A 23,342-nucleotide genomic window follows, 5' to 3' on the forward strand; every position below is an offset into this window, starting at 1 on the left:
TTTTTATTGCTCTTAGGGCATGAAAAACAAGAATTGATTTTTATTTTATTTTTTCACAAATTTTTCAAAGAGATCTTCAGATGTCCACTTGAGTGGACAGCATGCGGTTGGTTTAAACTGTAGATATACTGTATTAAATATAAGACAATAATCAAACAGATAAAGTATGTGAATTTAACAAACTAATCAATACAATTATATCAAATCATGTGAAAACTATCAAATATATACAAAAAATATAAATGCAAAATATTGCAATGGCTTCATGTAACAAGTAACATGCATAACCCATTCAGATTACTTTTTTGATGTTACAAGTAAAGTAATGTGTTACAAGTAACATGCATTACCTAATTAGATTACTTTTTGACCCAACAAGTAATTAACTACTAGTGTGCATTGCCTAATCAGATTACTTTTTGATGTAACGAGTAAAGAAACGCATTACAAGTAACATGCATTACGTAATCAGATTACTTTTTGATGTTATGAGAAAGGAAATGCATTACAAGTAACATGCATTATGTAATCAGATTACTTTTTGATGTTATGAGTAAAGAAACGCATTACAAGTAACATGCATTACGTAATCAGATTACTTTGTTATGTTATGAGTAAAGAAACGCATTACAATAACGCACTACATAATCAGATTACTTTTTGATGTTATGAGAAAGGAAACGCATTACAAGTAACATGCATTACGTAATCAGATTACTCTTTGATGTTATTAGTAAAAAAGGCATTACAATAACATGCATTACAAAATAAGATTACTTTTTGATCTAACAAGTAAAGTAATGCATTACAAGTGTCATACATTATGCAATCACACAACCTTTTTCTGTCAATGAAAATTACATTCTAATAATACAAATACATTTATTTACAGTTGAAAAAGTCCCTGCAGATTAAGTTTTTAAGTTTTAAATTTCAAAAACAATATTCACATTATAATTATGAATTGTAGCTGAAATATAGCAGTTGATGCATGACGTCCACTACAGTGGACATGTGATTAAGCAGAGTTTTCTCTCAATCTAAAATCAAAACTTGGAAAATTTTACTGTGATATGACTCATTAGATATTGCTTTATGCTGCAATATTTTTTTTACCTACAAGAGTCTCCTAGGATAGAAGGAATGGGTGGATATTTCAGAGCAACTTGGCATGTCTGACTGACCCTTGGCCATCTTGGTTTGGAGGGGGAAAAAACGAAATACAGAGGCTTGCCACTTGGTTGCAATGTATAGGATGATGCACCAGGGTCCAATGAAGAGGCTGATGTGCAACTTTGCCATAAAAACCCATGCAAATTCAAGAAAATGCTTTTTTAATAGCTGTCCACTGTAGTGACCACTATGTGTGAAAGGGTTAAAATGGATCTGGATCATCCGGGCGCGCGCGTGCTTAGAATAAAAAGACCGTTATCGGTCGTTGGTGTGGACGCATATATAGTTATCTTTATCGTTATCTTCATAGTTATCGTGCTTGGTGTGAACGGGCCTTAAGACGCACTAAGTTTCTCAGTAAAATTATCAGCATAATAACAGGACAAAATTATTTGGAAAAAATATACATTTTAATACATTTTCTGGAAATATTAGTACACAAACAGACAACATAACTTTAAAAAAATTATATATACATCCACAGTCTCTGATTAAATATCTACAGTAAAGCTGTCATAAATGAACTCTCTCTACTGTTTAAAACCCAGCTACAGTTTCACCTTCATAATCAAACCAAGATCTCCCTCAATAAAACATTTATCATTTTAAAGAAGTTGCCTTTTGCATGATCTTAAATGTAAGACTTTCCAGTTGCAAAGAAAAGACAAAAACAAACTAAATATTATGTTCAAATAATGGTGTGATCAGTTTTATCTGTTCTTACATTACGGACACGGCCTTTGCTGTGTTTTTCGTAACAGAAAAGGCCTCCGCTTGCACTCGAGAAAGTGCAACTCGCTCATCATCTGCTTTGTGTCTGAATAAACCAAACGTTTAAACGAACCTTCTGAGTGAATGATTCAATGACTCACTCGTTAAGACAACGCTTTGCTGCCACCTATTGGTGGTTTTGGTTTCATATTTTAAAGTATTTCATTGAATAGATATAATGCGTAGATATAGTGGTAAATATAATGCATTTATAAAAAGACTATTAGGAGGGAAATATGAAATAATATTGTTAAATATAACAGACATAGTAAAGTAAAAGATTAAAGATAATAAAGTAATTGCAGTCGCATTGGATATATTTGATCTTTTTTGTCTCTTTTTTTCTCGTTGGCACATGCACTATATGATAAACCCACATCTGCAATATTCATCAGACGACAACAACCCTTTGTGTGAATGCTTTGTGAAATACTTTTACAGAAAGTGTTGAAGTGTTCAGGAGTTTGTAAGCACTTTACATCTGTGACTCTGCTGTGCTGCCGTCGCTCCGCATATGTTTCTGTGAAAGTCAAAGGAAGAATGAAGAATCTGAAGCCACAAACACAGCATTAAAACACTCGAACACACTCACTAGCGTACTGTACCTGACTGCTGCTGGACTGGCTGACACGGTATTCTGCTTTCTTCTTATGTGGACACGTTCGGCCAAACAGATTGTAATACTCCGTCCTAACCTGAAGGGGGCGACACAACAGCTAGAGCAAATGATGTTTGACTAAGTAGTAAATTACAGTGTCTGGCCAACCCCAATCGCTTGCATTCAGAATAGTGGTCGATCGATATGGTTTTTACGATGAAATAAACACTGTAACTAGCAGTTCTAATTTTAAAGTACACAGAGAATATGACATGTATATGATGTAGTGGCCATTTGGTAACAGCGCAGCATAGTTTTACATCAAGGATTTAAAGATTACGCTTAAAACTGCTGATGCTCTTAGCGCTGTCAAAATAAAAGTACCATCAATGTCAAAATAAAAGCTGCAAAATAAATGTCAAACGGAAAAACATTGGTCACTTAAAAATGCCATATATTGGTCCTTGGAGATATATCGGTCAACCACTACTTGATATGCATGTATATGGCATGAATTGCATTTTGTGATCCGTTTGCATCCTTTTTTGGGGGGTGAACTGTCACTTCAAATCACTGAAATCCTGCGAGATACAAAACAAACCACTGTTACCAAACCTTCAGTGTGTTGAAGCCAATTCATCATGTGTTTTCTGCTGTCATGGTGTGTGTGTGTACCTGTTTGGACAGCAGGCAGTGCATGATGAAGATGAGCGCCCCCTGGAGGCTGTTGAGGATGGTGAAGAGGTACAACATGACTTCAGTCCCGTTCTTCTGGAAGAGGAAGAAGCCAAAGACCCACGTCCCGCCCAGAACACACAACTGAGCCACTGCGGTCGCCATAAAACTCCTACAGGGAAACACACACCCAGTATAATTAATCAGAACTACTGAGATAAAACTAAATTAAAGATTGACCCAAAAACTATAATAGTATATGAATGATAGTGAAATAGCACACACACACACACACACCTGATCTGTTTGAGTTTTGAGAGGTCAGGATTGAGACTGGAGAATTTCTTTGCCAGTTTCCACACAGTGATGATGAAGAAGACACAGTTGAGGATGACGATGATGCAGACGGGTGCGAAAAAACTCAAGATAAAATAACGATCAAGAGAGAGCCAACAGCTGGAATGGTAAATCAGTCACATGGTTACACACACACACACACACACACACACACACAATAATTCATCCCTCTTTCCCTTTCCTATTCCCTTTGAAAATTAATCATAGACTCGTGAATGATCTGATGTGTTGATGTTTACCAATGAACTATTGGAGATCAGGTGGTTGTTGATACCAAATATTAAAGGGTAACTCTCGCCAAAATACAACCTAGGGTCTTTTTGTTAATCTACTCGAGGCAAACTTTCGTTTAAAAGCATAACTAGAATTGAAACGCCACTTTTAAATTTGACCGTATTTTCGTTTTAGGTCACATTGCCTTGTGGCGTGTGGGAGTGCTTGGGGCACGACTATGATAGCATCAAAAATCACTATTTTTAAAACACTAAGAAGGCTCGACACAACATGAACACAGGCATTGTTTGTGTACAAAGAGTTTACTAAAAAAGAAAGATTTTGAACAACTTAACAACATAAAAGTGCCCCATTCACAAGGCATTTTAACATATGAAAATATGATTTTGAAAATCTAATGAAAATACGGTCAAACTTAAAAGTGGCGTTTCCAATCTAATTATGCTTTTAAACGAAAGTTTGCCTCGGGTAGATTAACAAAAAGAGCCTAGCTTGCATTTTGGCGAGAGTTACCCTTTAATCTCTTGAATTTTGACTCTAGCTCACATTCAGTTCTGGTTCAGAATGACCTTTTTATCCGGAGTATTATTTAACCTATTAAATGATTATCTTTATGGGCAATGTATTTGCTATTCAGACAGGAAGTTGGGGACATTTTTCAAAAGACTTTAGTTTACATCACAGCCATGAACCTTGATTTTAAATGATTTGTTTGCATTGAAATGAGTAATCAATACTTTTGGCCCATTTCCCAAAGGAAAAGATAAATATAAGTGTTCATAATTGTCAAAACATTTAAACAGTGCACTAGCATACAGACCAAAAACTTGAGAGAAAAAATTCACATCTTGATTAATGGGGTCTTTAACTATATATTATATAGTGCATGTGCATAATTATTAGTCAATATTCTGATCATGTAACATATTTTACCAATTCCAAACCACATCACTTGACTGTGTTGTCTAATAGTTGTATAACTAGACATGTGCAATAAACATTTTCTTAAAAAAAATATATATATATAATTATTCTTGTTCCTGTTAGTCTCTTTTTATTGTTAAATGTTTCTCGAGGATCTGTGCTGTGTGGGGGTTTACATGTGAATTTTCAATTAAAAAGAAAATTTGTAAATGTTTTATGCAATTTATTATGGACTAATAAACATAGTAAGAATTTTATCAAGAGTATTAAGACTAATGTAGTTTGGAATTGGTAAAATGTGCCAGGAAAAAAATATATGATCAGAATATCGACTTTCCAAAAAATCGTCTAATAATTATGCTTGTGCATTCAGACACACACACACACACACACACACACACACACACACACACACACACACACACACACACACACACACACAAACACATAATTATACAACTGAACAGCATTGGTTGCAGAAACTCACTGTCTTTGGGTGCCGTATCCCTTTGGGAAGGCGATGGCAGAGATGATGACGATGACGAGAGGGACTCCGTATCCCACCGCACACATGTAGAGATGTTTTACTGTGGTGTGAAACACCAGCACAACCATCCGGTAGAGCTGAACCCCCTCCAGCAGCATCCAGCAGAACGCAGACAAGAAGAAGAAATGAAGCAGCGCCGCCACAATCGCACACGCTACCTGAGAGAGAAACAGACATGTCAGATCAGCTCCTGTTTGATTACAATAACATTTTACATTTTGTGTTAAATAAGCCAGTGTTATTAGCCATTAACTAACACCAGTGTCTGAAGTGGCGTGTGAAGACCTCCGCATGGGCAGGGGCCAAATTAGAAAAGGGCAAGGGGGGGGGGGGGGGGGATAGGGGTTCTGTAGAAATTGCGTTATTACGTTACATATGTAACCTGAGATGTTCCCTTTCAGGTGTCAACATGGTGTTGACACTATGGGAATGATAATACCCACACCACCATGCTAGACTGTTATTACCTAGTCTCAGCCTCAGACGTCACGCCCACGGAACGTTGGCTAAACATCTGATGCATATGGTACACTTAACTGGAAACACTTCAGGAATGTCGAAGTCGTCATATGATTGGTTGAATTTTATCGGATTTCCGGGGGGCGCGAGTGTCGCGTTTATTTTCGGTCCGCCGGGAAACAAAGCGCAGACGTGTGATTGCGGAAGAAAAACTGTTGTGTTTACATGAGTGACAATGATTTGATCAGATGTGGTAATGCAGACGCCATTGTTGTTATACGTGCACAAACAGATCAATGACTTACTGCTTGTTTTCTTCTCCTTCTTTGATTTTCTATGCTGACTGACTTGTTGCACGCCGGTCTGTTGTTGTGGGGACATTTCCACGCTCCGAAACGTGACGCTGAACGAAACGAACTGTAATTGGTTGTTTGACATGTCGGTCAAACGGCCTTATGGGCGGGCCTTGGCCAAAGAAAGCTGCTATGAATTCCAGACCTTCAGCCGTCAGTCTGAAGGTCTGGCTACGCGAGACTAGTTATTACCTGGATCATCCCTGAAGAACCTGAGATCCTGGGGCCGTATTACAGAAAAGTTCTTTCTTAAATTAATTTAGGATTTTTCACAAATTCATATTACAGAAGCAAATCTTAAGTTGATTTAGGGTTCTTATCCTATCTTACAAAATCTCATCTTATCTGTAGTTAGGAAATTTAAACCCCTCCATTGAGTTCGGTAATCAACTCTCTGGTCTGTTACCAGGCAACCAACGACACGCAAACAGCTTGTGTGAAGTAAAACGGAAAAACTGAAGAATGGAGAAACAAAATAAGTGGTGCTTCTCATTAAGTAAAGTTTTGATAAGCTTGAAAGGGCAAAGCCTAATCCTTTTATTTCATAGGAGTCATTTGTAATTATTTGTCGGAGTTTTGTCGTCAAAGTGCAGCACATCATTTGGGTGTTCACATGGTCTTTCCACCATCAAACATCTCTTGTATCATTAATACATGTGACGCCATTCTCAGACAGAGCTATTATAGTGTGATTTTTATAGTTGGTTTTTAAATAATTATGAAGTTAGGACACCATTGGGGTTGTCCTAAAGTTAAGACAGTTTTAGGATTTTTTGTGGAGTTAGGATGCTTCTGTATTACCCTTTTCCTATCTGTAGTTAAGATAAGATTATGCACTTAAAGGGTTAGTTCACCCAAAAATGAAAATTATGTCATTAATGACCTCATGTCGTTCCAACCCGTAAGACCTCCGTTCATCTTCAGAACACAGTTTAAGACATTTTAGTTTTAGTCCGAGAGCTTTCTGTCACTCCATTGAAAACCTATGTACGGTATACTGTCCATGTCCATAAAGACAATAAAGACATCATCAAAAAAAGTCCATGTGACTACAGTGGCTCAATCTTAAGTTTATCAAACAACGAGAATACTTTTTGTGGGCAAAAAGTAAACAAAAATAACGACTTTATTCCACTATTCATTTCCTTCTCTCTGGGCCTCGAGTTAGTTCACGTAGTGTTTTAGCGCAGCGCTTCTGTGTTGTAAGTCACACGCATCACACATGACCAGCGTCGGCCAATAGTGAGCCTACGTGCAGGGCTGGACTAGGACAGAAAATCAGCCCTGGCATTTTGGCCCAGATTGGCCCACTACATATGATCATAAACACCACCCATCTTTGAACGCCTTTGAATATGTTTTTGTTCAACTCCTATTCATTAAAACCACTAATGCCATGTAATGAGTGAGTATAAACGAGTGAGAGTTAACAGATGAAATAAGTACAAAATTGTAATTTATTAATGCAATTTTACTATACACTGTTAGCCCTTGCTGTAAAAAAAGGCCAAATTCTGACAATATCATACCATTTTCCATTAAAACAGTAATATACCGTAGAAAACAAAAGTAGTCTACAGGAATATACTGTAAATTAACAGTGCTCAAAGTCGACACTCAGAGGCTGTTTTCCCAATCACACCCTATACCCTCATTCACTATTCCCTACATTAGTTCACTAATATAGTCCCCTTGACAGAGTGAATGAAAAGAAGTGAGTGAATTGAGAAACTGATGAACACCTGATAAGCAGAATCACTGAAGGACAGAGAAACAAGAACAGAAAAAAGAGAAACACAAGAACTACAACTGACTTCCAGTTTACAAACCAGTTCATGATTATTTCTTTCATACATGTACAAAAGTTCTTATTGAGAATTAACAGAGATTTAGTTAATAATAAAGTTTGTTGTCACCATGATGGAGATCAGTATTTGCTTTAGTTGGTCACTTGTACCTTGACTACTAACCATTCATCTCTCTCTGGCTACTATAATAATAATAATAATTATAATAATAATAATAATAATAATAATTCATTACAGTTATATAGCGCTTTTCTCGACACTCAAAGCGCTTTACATAGAGGGGGCAATTCTCCTCAACCACCAACAATGTGCAGCATCCACCTGGATGATGCGACGGCAGCCATATTGCGCCAGAACGCCCACCACACACCAGCTTACTGGTGGAGAGGAGACAGTGATGAAGCCAATCAGTATATGGGGAGGATTAGGAGGCCATGATGGACAGAGGCCACTGGGCAAATTTGGCCAGGATGCCGGGGTTACACCCCTACTCTTTCGAAAGACATCCTGGGATTTTTAATGACCACAGAGAGTCAGGACCTCGGTTTAACGTCTCATCCGAAGGACGGTGCTCTTTTGGCAGTATAGTTTCCCCGTCACTATACTGGGGCATTAGGACCCACACAGACCACAGGGTGAGCACCCCCTGCTGGCCTCACTAACACCTCTTCCAGCAGCAACCTGGTTTTCTCAGGAGGTCTCCCATCCAGGTACTGACCAGGCTCAGCCCTGCTTAGCTTCAGTGGGCAACCAGTCTTGGGCTACAGGGTGATATGGCTGCTGGCAATATAACAGTGAGTTTATAAAACACATTTGTTATGGCAAGAAAAAGTCAAGAGAAAATTGATCAAGTGTTAATGGCTGATGTGATGGTGTCAAAATCATCTTGGACATGCCTTTTTGTGTTATTCTGTATATAAGCTTTAAATATATGGTTATTTTATATTTATCTGATAATCTACAACATGAAAAATAGCAATATTTTTGTAACCAGGTTTACTGAAGAATATTTAAGTTGTATAGTGCACTAAAACATTTTGAACTCCTGATTGACTCAGACACACACAGATATCAACAATCAGCACATGAATCTCAACAATGGTGACAATCAAAAGTTTCATGTCGCAGTGCATGCTGGGTTCCAGGATAATATAAACTCCCAGCATGCACTGCTGCATGAATAAAAAAAAAAATAATTGCCACCACTGTTGAGATTAATGTGCTAAATTGTGATATCTCTGTGTTTTTACAAGACATTGTAGCTCTGTTATTTTTGGTTTATGCATGATGTATTAAAAAAATGAGTCATTGTAATTTATTGCTGTGGTTTCACAGTGGTGCTAATGAAACACTTTTGATTGAGGATTAAACTCTGAACGAGTGAGAATGAATTTCCTTAGTGAATGAACAGGCAATATGATGATTTTCTCATCATAATCATTCATAAACTGTGTGTGTGCACAAGTGTGACTTGCACAAAACAGCTCAAGCAGCAAAATAAACACCAATGTTATAGCATCAACATCCCAACTAAAGCAAGCACTGATCTCTATAACGGTAACTTCAAACCAAACATTTTCAATTAAACATCTCAATAACAACTTCTGTAGATGTATGAAATAAAGTCATACTGGTTAATAATAAGTGTAATAATGTGTAATGGCTGGAAGTCAGTTGTAGGTCTTGTGTTTCTCTATTTTCTGTTCTAACAGCAGGTGTTCATCACTAATGCTCAACAATCACTAACATATTCTCTTAATTATCTCACTGCAACACTGTCTCAATGTTACTTTTACTCTTTGTAGTGTGGATTTCCCTGTGGGGTTAAAAGGGTTAACAGTGTAAGATAAAAAAGATACACCCACAAAATGTATTTTACAGTAATAAACTGTAAGTTATAAAACAGGTATATACTGGCAACACTGTTGCCAGTACTTTACTGTAAAATCTATTTTTTTGGGTCACCATTGTGCAGAAGAGTAGAGCCTGTGCTTCAGTCCAGGAGAAGATCTGCAAACATTGATGATATGCTGTATGTTGCTTTATTTAAAAAGCAGGGACTGTGTAGTTGCTGGTCCAGTGGAAATCTCTTTATTTACAAAAGTTTTGTTGAGGTTTCAAATGAAAAAAGTTCACAGTAATGCTTTATACATTTCAGTTAATACATTTAAATGACAGTTGGTCAATTTAAGGCAGTCGGTTTCTGTAAGTGAAATTAGTTAACTCGAGTTTTAGTGCATTTACAGTAACATACTGTAGATTACAGTAAAGAACTGTACAATTAACAGTAAATTACTGGCAACAGTGTTGCCAGTATTTTACTGTAAAAAAACCCGGTAAGGTCTAACAGTGTACTCCACAGTGATGAATCCAAAAAACAAGCTATAAGCTGCATTGGCATAGCAATACCATTGTTTCTCAAAGGATTTTTGGTAAAACTGTGGTGGCGGACCTCAGTCTTTCTAGGGGTGTTTGGGGGCATGCTTCCCCTAAGAAAATTTTGTGCATTTTAATGTTAAATTCATCAATCTGGTGCGGTTTGAGGGTTCAAAATTAAAAGCTCCAACCCATTTTCAGTGTGCAAATATAACAAAGAAAAAACCAAACCTCTTTTAGTAACAGTGTCTGTCTATATTACACTACTACATAATAATAGCCTAGTTATAATATTAATCTCATGACAGTAGCCTAATAGCCATATATTGTAAAACAAATGCACTGAAAAATAAAGAAAACTTTCATAATTAGTTTTGTACTAATTTCTATACTTGAAAGCAATACGCACATGATCTTTTATTTTTACCGAAACTGCATCGAGCTTTTATTTTGGCGGAAAACATGGATACAAACGTGTCTCATTAAACTTCTAGTAAATTGCTGTAATTGTCAACTATGCAGATGTGGAAATAATCTGTAACCGGGTTATGGGTTCCTACACTCGTAGCCAAAGTGTTTTGAAAGTAGTTCTGCTTACCGCGGACTCTACACTTTCTCATCTCTCTCCTGATCCTCCTCACTATCCTCCTCATCAGCCACTGAAGCTGATGAAGGTCCTGCTGCTGCAGAAAACATATATATCTTGACACATTTTACAGCGTCTGCTTGAAGGGCCTTTATCTATTTTTCACGCTATTTCTCTGCACATTCCTTGCGTTTCTTCTCCATCTCTCAGACTATTTTGACAGATACACACTTGACACTGCACGCTCGCTCAGAGCCCAGAGGGGGGAGGTGTTTAAAGATGTGATTGGGCCAGCCCACTGTCAATCAAGAAAACAACCAATGGGCCGCTGATCTACGCGTTTCATGGGCCGGTCTGTCAGTGGAAAAAAAAAAAAAGCGTACTTTTTTTTGACCAATGCATTACACCGGCACTAACCCAGCACAGTCAATTAAACAAAACAAAACGAATGGGCCGCCGATGTACGAGCTTTATGGGCCGTAAAAAAAAAAAAAAAGTATGAGATGTATCGGCCCAAAAGCACGTCGGCCCACCGGGCATTTGCCCGGTATGCCAGATTACCAGTCCAGCCCCGCCTACGTGTGACGTACAACACAGACGCGCTGCGCTAAAACACTACGTGAACTCACTTGAGGCCCTTTGACTTTTGAGTTTTTGATTTAGGAACCTTGATTGATCTTGATTCACTGCTGTTTCTAACCCCCCTATTGAAATGAGGCGAATGGGAGGCAAACTGAATTGCGTAACCTTTTTCCAAAATATTCAGAACCCTCTGAGAAACACTGGGTAGAAGCTGCCACACTGCCACAAAGTTTGACAGAGGGATCACTTAAATAGAGTCTACCTGTTCGGGACCCTGAAACAAAGAACTGGCAAGGAAAATTGAATAAGCCCTAGAAAGAGATTGTCCATGAGCAAGGGTGGGTCTACCGTTGGGTGTCTCTGCTCCTCGGGTCACCAATGGTGGCGAAGCAGGCAGAAGCACCCTCTGAGGGCATAGTGGGAGGCCTGGTACACCATGTTGTGGTATGTCCAGACCCTCCGCGAGAAGGTACCTAATATTAGTTCATCTAAACTAAGTCCAAACAAATGTCCTGCCACTGCACTGCAGTGAATTGCATTTGTAAAGTAATATGGAATATGAAGCACAGGGACATCCGGTTATAAGCATTTTAAAAGGAAAGAAAAGTTCTGACATGAGGCCTATTTGAGCAACAGACAGGGTAATGTTTATTATTTTCAAATAATTCCTTCACGACCAACACTTATTTTCTCATTCGAACACACCTGATTGTGAGTGCTGGAGATCCCGCAGAGGAAGATGAGGTCTGCGATGAAGAGGCACACACTCAGATGAAGATGAATGCTGTTTCGGGTCCCTTGGATGGAGCGGCAGAACCGGAACGTCAGGATACAGAGAAATAAACAGAGCAGAGACAGAACTAAACCCACACGCGTGATCAACACCAGCTCAAACGTGTCCTGGAGGAAAGGAAGAGCAAACGGACGTGTTAATATTATCATAATTTAGTCTCAAATCTGAAATATGTCACACATATACCTGGACAGGGTAGAGGGCCATGAGCAGAGCGAAACTACTGAGATGAGAGTAGGAACACATTGTATGAGTGTCATTAGACCACACCTTCTCACAGCCCTTCCCAGACCACGCCCCCACTTTCTCACTCCAGAACACACAGGAAAAAACCACACCCTCAGACTCCGCCCTCTCCTGAAGAAGGGAGAAGAAGAGTTAAGGAAATGAGGAATAAGTGAACACCTGCCTGAAAAGTGCCATGAGATCTTGTGATATTAAAACATGACAATATTTCTTGTCAAGTTGAAAAAAATAGAGCAAAGAGGACACGGACAAAGCGCTGATAGACAAGACAGAGCATGACAAGAAGCAAAGTCTCAGCTTTATGTAAACAGGTCACGTGCTGCGTTTGTCCAGTCAGTAACAGTGACACAGCAAATGTGCAAATAAGGACTTTAACCCAGGGTTTAGGAATGTGTTGTGTGAACTGGAAGCTTATGGAATAACCAGGATTAACTGTTAACCCTGGGTATAGTATGAGCAATGTGAAACGTGAATAAGGACAACCCAGGATTTCATTTACCCAGGGTTTAGAATGACCCAGGGTTAACTATTTCAAATTTGAAAATAGTTAACAGTGTTGTTAAATAAAGCTATATAATTCCTTGCATTTGACACTTTATTTGAACCAAATGCCTCATTGTTATTATATATGTAATAATATATGTATTTTAAGTAATTCTAAAGGCTATTGTTCACATCATCATCATTTGCCTCTAGTCCTGTTTGGGACATAGGCCATCAACAAGAGCTCTCCAACAGTTCTGGTCCTGGGCCAGTCTCTCCAGTTGTCCCCATGATAGTCCCATTTTCTTGGATTCTGCCTCCAAGTCTCGTCGCCAGGTGTTTCAGGGCCTCTTTTTCTCTTACCTTGAGGGTTCCAGGTGAGCGCCTGTCTGGTGATGCTGTTAGCAGGTTTCTGGAGGGTATGGCCAATCCAGCGCCATCTTCTTTGGAGGATTTCTTTCTCTACAGGCTGCTGTCTGGTTCTCTCCCACAGTTCCCTGTTACTGATGGTAACTGGCCATCTGATCCGTAGTATTCGCATGAGGCAGGTGTTGATGAACATCTGGATTCTCTTCATGGCTGAGGCTGTTGTTCTCCATGTTTCTGCTCAATATAGGAGTATTGACTTCACAATGGTATTGAAGAGTTTGAGCTTGGTGTGGATGGTCAGGGCACTGGAGTTACATCCCTTCTTCGACTCCTGGAAAGCTGTTCTTGCCTTGCCGATACGCACTCGTACGTCTGCATCGGTACCTCCCTGCTTGTCAAAGATGCTGCCGAGGTAGGTGAAACTCTCCACCTCCTCCAGCGCTTCGTCTTCCAGCTTGATGGGTGCTGTGTCGGCTGCGTTGACCTTGAGGACCTTGGTCTTCCCTTTGTGGATGTTCAGCCCAATGCTTAAGGAATTCTCTGCCACAGTGTTGGTCTTCTCCTGCATCTGTTGCTGGGTGTGCGAGAGAAGTGCCAGGTCATCTGCAAAGTCGCTGTTTCCATAGGGTCCACTGAATACCGTGCCTTCTCTGTGCTGTTGATGTCCTCATGACCCAGTCTATGGTAAGCAGAAACAGGAAAGGAGAAAGCAGGCACCTCTGTCTTACGCCAGTCCGCACTTGGAAGTTGTCCGTGGCTTGTGTGCCGTGGATCACTCTGCAGGACAGTCCTTCGTATGAGTTCCGGATGATATCGGCGATCTTTATGGGTACTCCATAATATCGTAGAAGCTTCCACAGTGTCTGCCTGTCCACGCTGTCAAATGCTTTCTCGTAGTCAATGAACAGATTGTTTACATAGGTCTAGTTTTATTTCCACAAAACACATCAGATTACTCGATTATTCGTCAAAATAATTGACGAGTACTTGATTACCAAAAAAAAATGTAAACACCCTTAGATTAGTTTCAAAATGCTACAGCATTATTTTGCATTTTGTGTCTTTCAGTCGAATAAAATGAATTTTTTTCAGTCATATATTTCATCATTGAAGATTTCATTATTCAAAATAATGTTAAAATATCATCTTGTCTTTTTATCGTGAACCCAGTATTGTGTATCCTCAAACTAAGTGTTTCATCACACCCCTAATAATTATAAATCAATGATACTAAAATAAGACTGGTGGAGCATCTTTGGCCAGAAACAAACCAGCTACTTGCTGGTCATACCAGCTTAATGTGGTCCAGCTGGTTTTTGGAACATAATATGGTGAACCAGCTAGAATCCAGCTTAAACCGAATTTTCAAACAGAGAATGCACATTTATTTGGTTTTTCATCTGTATCTATTAAACTGTTTATCTTCTTCACCTGCTCGTGTGTAAAGATGAGTGTCACCGGCTCAGACAGCTGTTTGGTTTCTGGATTACTGACGACGACCGTCACCACCTTCGAGTTGAGCTGATAAGTGATGTTTCTTTCTCTATCGTCTGATCTCTCTCTGCTCATCCTGTGAAACTGATCGCTGGATGAGTTCATATCTTTATAACTGACCAGCGCCACAAATGCAAAACCTAAAAGACAACAACATTTACATCGGGTCTTGAATGTACTGATGCTTTCATAAGTACATATATGTGCATATGTGTATTTGTACCTAGATATGATTTCCCTACAACTGTTTCCCAGCTGATGTTGAAGAAGGCGGAGTCTGTGCTCAGAGTGACACGCCCACTGGGCGGAGTCTGATTCCGTGTGACTGCAACCTCAGCGACTGTGATTCACATGATCATACAGAACAACTGCTTTCAGTACTCAATATCGTTTTCATTTTATGCACATTTGAAACACAGTATTTCCATTCAGTAACACAATGAGATAATGTGTAAACTGTAAATTTTTGTGTATTACAGGTGTTGTGCGTCTCCATCCTGGTCACAGTCTCTTTAAGCTGAGGTCCAATCAGATGCATGCTGTTCTCCACCGTGTCCAGAAACTGACTCAAAGTCTCGCCGTCAGCGATGTTCCCATCCGACAGCAGATCATCGGTGGAATTGAAAAAGTTCTGTGAAATTAATTTCATTCAGCCATTGTGCAAGTGCATGTACACAAACTACTATGAGAATATATCATGCAGTGTGTGTTTAACCTCCAGTAACTCTTCCCCGGTGAAATGTTCTCCCTGTGTGTTCAGAGACTCACAGCTGTTCTTCAACAGTGACATCAAATGCTTCAACTGAAAGAAAACACAGAAATCAAATTCTATAGACATCTTTAATGTTAGTTGTAATCTTATATTTACTCACAATGTACAATCGTTGAAAGTTTACTTGTAATTTTCCAAGACCTTAACTTTCGGCAAATATCAATAACATCCCAAAGAATGTTTTTCTAAGAACATTTCATGTCAACATTCATAAGGTACAAATAACATCACAATGATGTTCCGAGAATGTTGTTGTCAGAACGTTTTCTCGTAATAATCACACACCAAATGTGCGCACACCACTGATCTATATAAGTGCCGCTCACATTAAGCCGGCTCTCAAACCGATCCCAAGTACCAAATTGACTCGTTTTTCATGGCTCATTGCATTAAACGGTAGCCTGGTTAAAACCAGACCATTCTCAGTAGTAACTGAGTTGTGGTCTGGCAAAGCTTCTTTAATAACTCATTTCCAAAGGGGCGTCACCAACGGACGTCGCTCAAATGCCTCTGGGCGCAATTGGATAGACCTAAAACCAATCTGAGCGATCGTCATCGTGTAAAGCCATATGCTGCGTCACAATTTGCCTAAGTTACACTACGCCATAAAAAAGTATGTACTCTTTTTGTGAAGAAAATGTATTTACTTTTGAATGAGTAGCAAAAAAGGTAGGCAAGCTTTGGGACATACTACTTCGTCATCTTTATCGGACGGATCTGTCGTGTGCATCCTGTCACGTAAACTGCCCTGTCAATCATCTTGTCACAGTTAAAATCTTCTATTAAATCTAATTTAATTTCCTACCGTTTCGGAGAGAAATGTAGTAGCACTGCCAGTGGGTCTTTCATGGAGACTGTCCTCATGTGTTTGCAATTTGAATATAATAATGCATTTAAAAGTTGGTGCGCAAATGCCTCTGGGCGCAACTGGATAGACCTAAAACCAATCAGAGCGATCGTCATATTGTAAAGCCCGCCTCAATGTTTCTGATTGGGGCCACGATTTCGACGGCATGGAAATGGGCTTGAATGAGCTCTTTGCCAGACTACTTGCAAAGCAAATCTAAATTTGCCGGAAGTTGTCTGGGTTTTCCCAGGCTAATTAAACGGTCAAATACACACAAAATATTGTAAAAATGTCTGTGTTGGCGAGTGTAAACACAGTTTTGGAACATAAATACAGTGGGGAGAACAAGTATTTGACACACTGCCGATTTTGCAGGTTTTTGCAGGCTTACTAAGCATGTAGAGGTCTGTAACTTTTATCATAGGAACACTTCAACTGTGAGTGACGAAATCAAAAACAAAAATCCAGAAAATCACATTGTGTGATTTTTAAATAATTAATTTGCATTTTATTGCATGACATAAGTATTTGATCACCTACCAACCAGTAAGAATTCCGGCTCTCACAGACCTGTTAGTTTTTCTTTAAGAAGCCCTTCTGTTCTCCACTCATTACCTGTATTAACTGCACCTGTTTGAACTCGTTACCTGTATAAAAGACACCTGTCCACACACTCAATCAAACAGACTCCAACCTCTCCACAATGGCCAAGACCAGAGAGCTGTGTAAGGACATCAGGGATAAAACTGTAGACCTGCACAAGGCTGAGATGGGCTACAGGACAATAGGCAAGCATCTTGGTGAGAAGGCAACAACTGTTGGCGCAATTATTAGAAAATGGAAGAAGTTCAAGATGACGGTCAATCTCCCTCGGTCTGGGGCACCATGCAAGATCTCACCTCGTGGGGCATCAATGATCATGAGGAAGGTGAGGGATCAGCCCAGAACTACACGGCAGGACCTGGTCAATGACCTGAAGAGAGCTGGGACCACAGTCTCAAAGAAAACCATTAGTAACACACTATGCCGTCATGGATTAAAATCCTGCAGCGCACGCAAGGTCCCCCTGCTCAAGCCAGCACATGTCCAGGCCCATCTGAAGTTTGCCCATGACCATCTGGATGATCCAGAGGAGGAATGGGAGAAGGTCATGTGGTCTGATGAGACAGAAATAGAGCTTTTAGGTCTAAACTCCACTCGCCGTGTTTGGAGGAAGAAGAAGGATGAGTACAACCCCAAGAACACCATCCCAAGCTTGAAGCATGGAGGTGGAAACATCATTCTTTGGGGATGCTTTTCTGCAAAGGGGACAGGACGACTGCACCGTATTGAGGGGAGGATGGATGAGGCCATGTGTCGCGAGATCTTGGCCAACAATCTCCTTCCCTCCGTAAGAGCATTGAAGATGGGTCGTGGCTCCGTAAGAAGCATCTCAAGGTCCTGGAGTGACCTAGCCAGTCTCCAGACCTGAACCCAATAGAAAATCTTTGGAGGGAGCTGAAAGTCCGTATTGCCCAGCGACAGCCCCGAAACCTGAAGGATCTGGAGAAGGTCTGTATGGATCATACAATGTGATTTTCTGGATTTTTGTTTTAGATTCTGTCACTCACAGTTGAAGAGTACCTATGATAAAAATGACAGACTTTTACATGCTTTGTAAGTGGGAAAACCTGCAAAATCAGCAGTGTATCAAATACTTGTTCTCCCCACTGTATTTGAGGAAGAAAACCAATGTTGTGTAACAGTATATTGGATCCGTGCAGTAGTGACAGCAGGCTAATATTGAATATTCCTGCTGTGGCCTGTCATGTTAATCAAAGAACAAGAGACAAAGAAAAATCACTTGCTGCTTTTGACTGAATAACTTTTAATTTATTTAATTGTAAGTACTAATCTGTATTTCATTTTTACAGTGAAGACTATCCATGCAGTGTTATTTAACATTTGATTACTTTATTTAAATTTCTGTAGTATATATAATAATAAAATATATAATAATATATGAACATTAAAGGCTATTTTAAGAATGTTTTACCTTAACATAACATGATAATATTAATAATATAATTATAACAATCATAATAAGCAGAAGTTCACATTCTACCTTCTTCGGTGTGTGTTCTGCATCAGGCTGAGGTTTAAACTGATCACAGTCCATTTCTGTGCACAACAACATCAAAGATCAAAATAACTAAAAAGACTACAGTGCACTGATTAACTTCTACAAGATTCTCGTTAGCTGCTGCATAATGAACAGAGCAATCTCCCTGCTGTAATGCTCACCGATGCATTTTGACTGGTTGTTGCCGTAGTTACTGTAACCCGGGTCACATTCGCAGATGAAGCTGCCTGGATGATTTCTGCACACTGCGTTTGTGCCGCAAACATCTGGATCTTTACACTCATCGATGTCTGTGTGTGAGAGAGAGAGAGAGAGAGAGAAAAGATGGGGTGAGAGAACATTATTAGAATATTAATTAAGAGAATTAGAATTAATGTCATTTTAAAGTGGTCTTATTATGCCCTTTTATGAAGTCTTGATTTTGTTTTTGGGGTGTACTAGAATATTCTTTCATGTTTGGTTGTTCAAAAAACACAATCATTTTACATTATTACAGCACCTTTCTCCCTAGTCTGTCTCAAATGTGTCTTTAGTTCCTGTTTCCAGGAAGCCCCTCCTTCCAAAATACAAAATGTGCTGTGATTGGTTAGCTGGCCCAGTGTGATTGGCAGCGCTTGTTCGGGAAATGTCACGCCCCTTACTATAACCGAGAGTTTCATCTGCTCAGATGTAAATATTAAGGATGGCGTCAATTTCAAACCAATTCAAGCCTGATTCAGACTTAAGAATGTTAACAAACAAGAGGATCGTCCAGAACGGATTTCATGCACGGATTTATAATGTATAATTTTATACATTTTAGATACGATGTTATACACCATTTCATCATGATATTTATCGGAAAACTCTGGTAATACAAACAGTAATCAATCACAAAACCATGGTTAATATTCCTAAAGGGCGGTGAACAGTCTTACAAAAGCGAGAGCTTAAACGCCATGTCAACAACACTAATGTTGGCTAGCATGCGAACAGCTTTGCTGTTCACCATAAAACACCATAAAACTTATAATTGGAACTGTTAATAGAAAACACAACTATAAATAATAAGACATACTTGCAATTTGTGATCCACAAACAACAGACAGATTGTCCCGAAAAAGTGGGAACTGGAAGTTTTTGTGCGTAGCCTGCATTGTACTATCTTATAGTTTCTGGAAGCTGTTCTCCGTAAAATGTGCAGCACATAGATAAACGTTTGGGTTATATAATGTTTAGGAACAGTGTTTAAAATCAATTTTAACCACTCTCGTCAGCCTTAGGAAGATCAAATGAGTTTTGGAAACGGGGTGGACACAACAGTATCTCTTTGACATAGCGCCACCACAGTCTTCTCTAATGCAGCTCAACCAGGCCTTGCACCTTTTGGGGGGGTTTTACATGGGCGGGATTATTTAAATGAGTAACATTGTGACTTCACAAAGCCCGTAAAAAAGCGTGCAAACGAGTAGTCCGTTGTAGTTCTTGGAAAGTGGATTTTGGGGTGGACTTTGAGCTTTGTAACCTTGCAGATTTTTTTATGCTCAAACAGCAACATTACACACTAACTAAAGTTGAATAAGTGGAAAAGCGCAATAAGACGTATAACATAATATAAAAGGCACCTTCACATTTTGATTCAGAGCCAGTCTGAATGTCCATTTCATCATCTCTGTCAATATATATTGCATCACTCAAATCGTACTCATCATCAACAGGTAAGCCCCGAAAGTCCATTTCAGGTAAGGTCGTAACAAACTTATCAGTTGTGGTCTCAAACTCCACATCACCAGAGCCTGACAGGAAAGAAAGAGCATTTGGCATGAATTATTGTTTTAGAACAAATTATATAAGACATAAAGCCAAAATGATGAACTTTAAATATTGTTTCTTTTATGATCAAATGCTTTTACAATGTTTTGTAAGTAATTTTAGAGTGTCTGCTAAAAATAAAATAGGGTACCTTCAAATTCTGCTTCAGAGCCAGTTGGGCTCTCCAAATCCATATTGCCAGAGCCGGAAAATTCATTCTCGGGACATTTGTTTATATCTGACAGGAGGGAAAGAAAGCAGTTGGCAAATTATGTCCTGCAAATATTGTGTCTTTAATTTTCAAATGTGTTTATGTTTTGTAAAAAACAGGATTCAAATTTCCACTAAATGAATATGGTGGACTCCTCAATCCTCTCTAATACCTGTACACTGGGTTGGGACGCTCATTATGAATCCTTGAACACAGGCGCAGGAGTAACTTCCATGTGTATTGACACACTCGGAGTGATCACCACACACACTCGGAAAAGTTGCACACTCATCCTCATCTGAACAACAGACAGAGGAGTGGATTGAGGAAACATGACAATATAAAGTTAGAAAGACTACAACTACAGTGATACACGACTGCTTTTAAATGTGCAGACCATTAAAAACTTAATTAGTTGAACTGTTCATTTTTTATTTTTCTTATTTAATCAAACCACAAGGTCATACTTACCAACACATTTCATTTGAACAAGTTTAAATCCAATGAGACATCCACTACATGACGGCAGAAAGAGACCTGGGAAGAGAAAGAAAAAAATACAGTGATAGTAAAAACTCACAAGAAGGGGAGACCGGGGACAGTTGCAACACTTTACTCAGAGACTATTTGGAGTAGACCAACCAAATTTGTATATATTAAACTTGCATCTGTCTGCTAATTACCCATACCATTTAAAGATGATTATATATGACATATCGTTCACAGTATTTATTTAAATGGAAGAAGTCAGATGTTGCAACTGACCCCGACCCAGGGGACGGTTGCAACACAACCATGAGACGGTTGCAACACATTAAAAATACCTTAAATTTCTCCAATTAATTTTAGCTTTTTGTCTCAATGAGCATATCATTCTGAAAATATTAACTGTTTTAGGCCTACTATAATATTATAGTATTATGTATTTCAATAATATTATTGTAGCCTATAATTTATTTATTTAGTCATATTTATCAAATAACAGTTATTGAGTTTTGTTTGTGTATGTGTAGAACATAGGCCTACATAGATTCAGTGTGCAGGTGTTACAGATGCTATTCAATCTCTCCATATTTCAGTGTCAGACAGGAAGAATTGAACAATTTGCAATGCAACAAACTTTTATTAAACATGCAATTTATAACTTGTTGCAACCGTCCCCAAACCTATCAGCCATGACAGACATCATATGCCTGCTAGACACACTGACTGTGACACATGCTAACCATGTCACTTAGAATTCAACAAAACAATAATTCAAACTAAGTAAGTTTTGATTAATTCATACAAAATGTCAGGACAGTATGACAAAAATACATCTCATGAAAAAAAATACTTTCATACCTCCAAAACAAGTTTTGTTCAATAAATTCAGCAGCAGATGTTGAATATGTCTACTGTCTTTTTGGTGGGTGGAGGGTCTAACTGTGCATGTTCAGTGTGAGTGTCATCACTCTAGCTTGTTTCTGATTGGAGAAAAATGACATGTTGCAACCATCCCCTGTTACAACTGTCCCCGGTCTCCCCAACTTTGTGAGATTTTTTTAGCTATAATTTTTATGTATGCTTAACATCATTAAATGTGTGCAATTTGCAGCCAAATCGCATTTGATGAGACAATCCGGCTACGCATATTGTGGAAAAACATACAACAATGGCCTTTTTTATTCCACAGGAATTTGTGGTTTCGCGCGTTCTTACAATTTAAAAGTTAACGGTCATATTCCTCAGCGATTCATATTGGTTTTGATTTCTTAAACGAATTCATTTGTACATGAGAAGGTAAATGTATTTTAATCGATTTTGCTTGTAGTTGAAGGGAGCGTGTTGGTAAGTACTAAAGACGGAGAGATAGCGGAGATATCTACCAAACTGTAGCCTGTATGTTCAGTGATAAGATATTGCAAATTTTAGCCTCTTCCAAATATTTACTGCATTTTTAACATTTGTTAAACTTCGTGTTAATCTGCATACCATGTAGTTTAATTCAGATGTTAAAGACAACCTGTACTGATTTATTGCGAATGTGAAATTGTAATTTTGAGTGGCACTTTGACGAAGCTATATTTTGTTTTCTGTTGTATACCTGTAGAGACAGAGAAACCTGTACAACATTGAGCCTCATGGCTGTAAATAAAAATGGTCATATTCATAGATAATTTGGCTTCTGGTGCTAAAATATTTTCTGAAATAATTGATGCAGCATGTCACAAAAGCTGCAGACAGAGCTTGTATGTAATATATTCCACTACAGACAGTAGCTCCTCCAGACCTTTGGGATCGTGAGCATGTGCTGGACTCATGTGGGTGGTCAAAAAAAACAAAACTCTTTTGTGCACTATTTCACAATCATTTCCACACTGTCAGTCTTTCTTACACTGGGGCGATTTCTTGGTGTGTTGGTGTATTAGAAAGAAACTGATTGTGATACTGGGTTAATAATATCCTTGAAGTCTCTCTGGTTTCAAGTTTCTAACAACGTAAATCATCGATCTTAAAGAAGAAGTCTTGTTTAACACAGACAGGCACAGACTGTACTTGTGGTCTTTGGCACATGTTCCCAGCTGCTGTCTGACTACTAATCCAACTAAAGTGTGTCAGAAATACACTTCAGATGTGAACAGAGTAAAACAATATAGGCTACTCACCCAAAAGAAGTTTCCATTTTAGCTCCATGTTAGGAAACAGTTTGGGACCGTTCGGTACTTATGGAAGAAAGTAGGGGAGGGTCATGACTTTTTATTCTTTGTTGAGGGGAGGGTCTTGTCTTG

At 38.8% G+C, this 23,342-nt stretch overlaps 1 protein-coding gene across 1 annotated transcript; it reads right to left on the reverse strand.

Annotated features, from left to right (window-relative positions):
- Nucleotides 1-1,567: 1,567 nt before the first annotated feature.
- Nucleotides 1,568-23,262, reverse strand: LOC308687480 (adhesion G protein-coupled receptor E3-like). The gene is made up of 18 exons (XM_081360051.1): nt 23,220-23,262; nt 21,043-21,108; nt 20,744-20,869; nt 20,512-20,598; nt 20,174-20,344; nt 18,731-18,859; nt 18,552-18,607; nt 15,544-15,630; nt 15,306-15,459; nt 15,052-15,168; nt 14,766-14,968; nt 12,423-12,593; nt 12,149-12,343; nt 5,220-5,437; nt 3,515-3,673; nt 3,218-3,389; nt 2,550-2,639; nt 1,568-2,464 (listed from the first exon to the last, which is right to left on the reverse strand). Exons 1-18 carry the CDS (start codon nt 23,245-23,247, stop codon nt 2,420-2,422), a joined length of 2,274 nt encoding a protein of 757 aa, XP_081216177.1. The 5' UTR covers nt 23,248-23,262; the 3' UTR covers nt 1,568-2,419.
- Nucleotides 23,263-23,342: the final 80 nt, after the last annotated feature.

The sequence above is a fragment of the Scardinius erythrophthalmus genome (genome assembly GCF_964197995.2).
Source record: "Scardinius erythrophthalmus genome assembly, chromosome: 3".
Lineage (NCBI taxonomy): Eukaryota > Metazoa > Chordata > Actinopteri > Cypriniformes > Leuciscidae > Scardinius > Scardinius erythrophthalmus.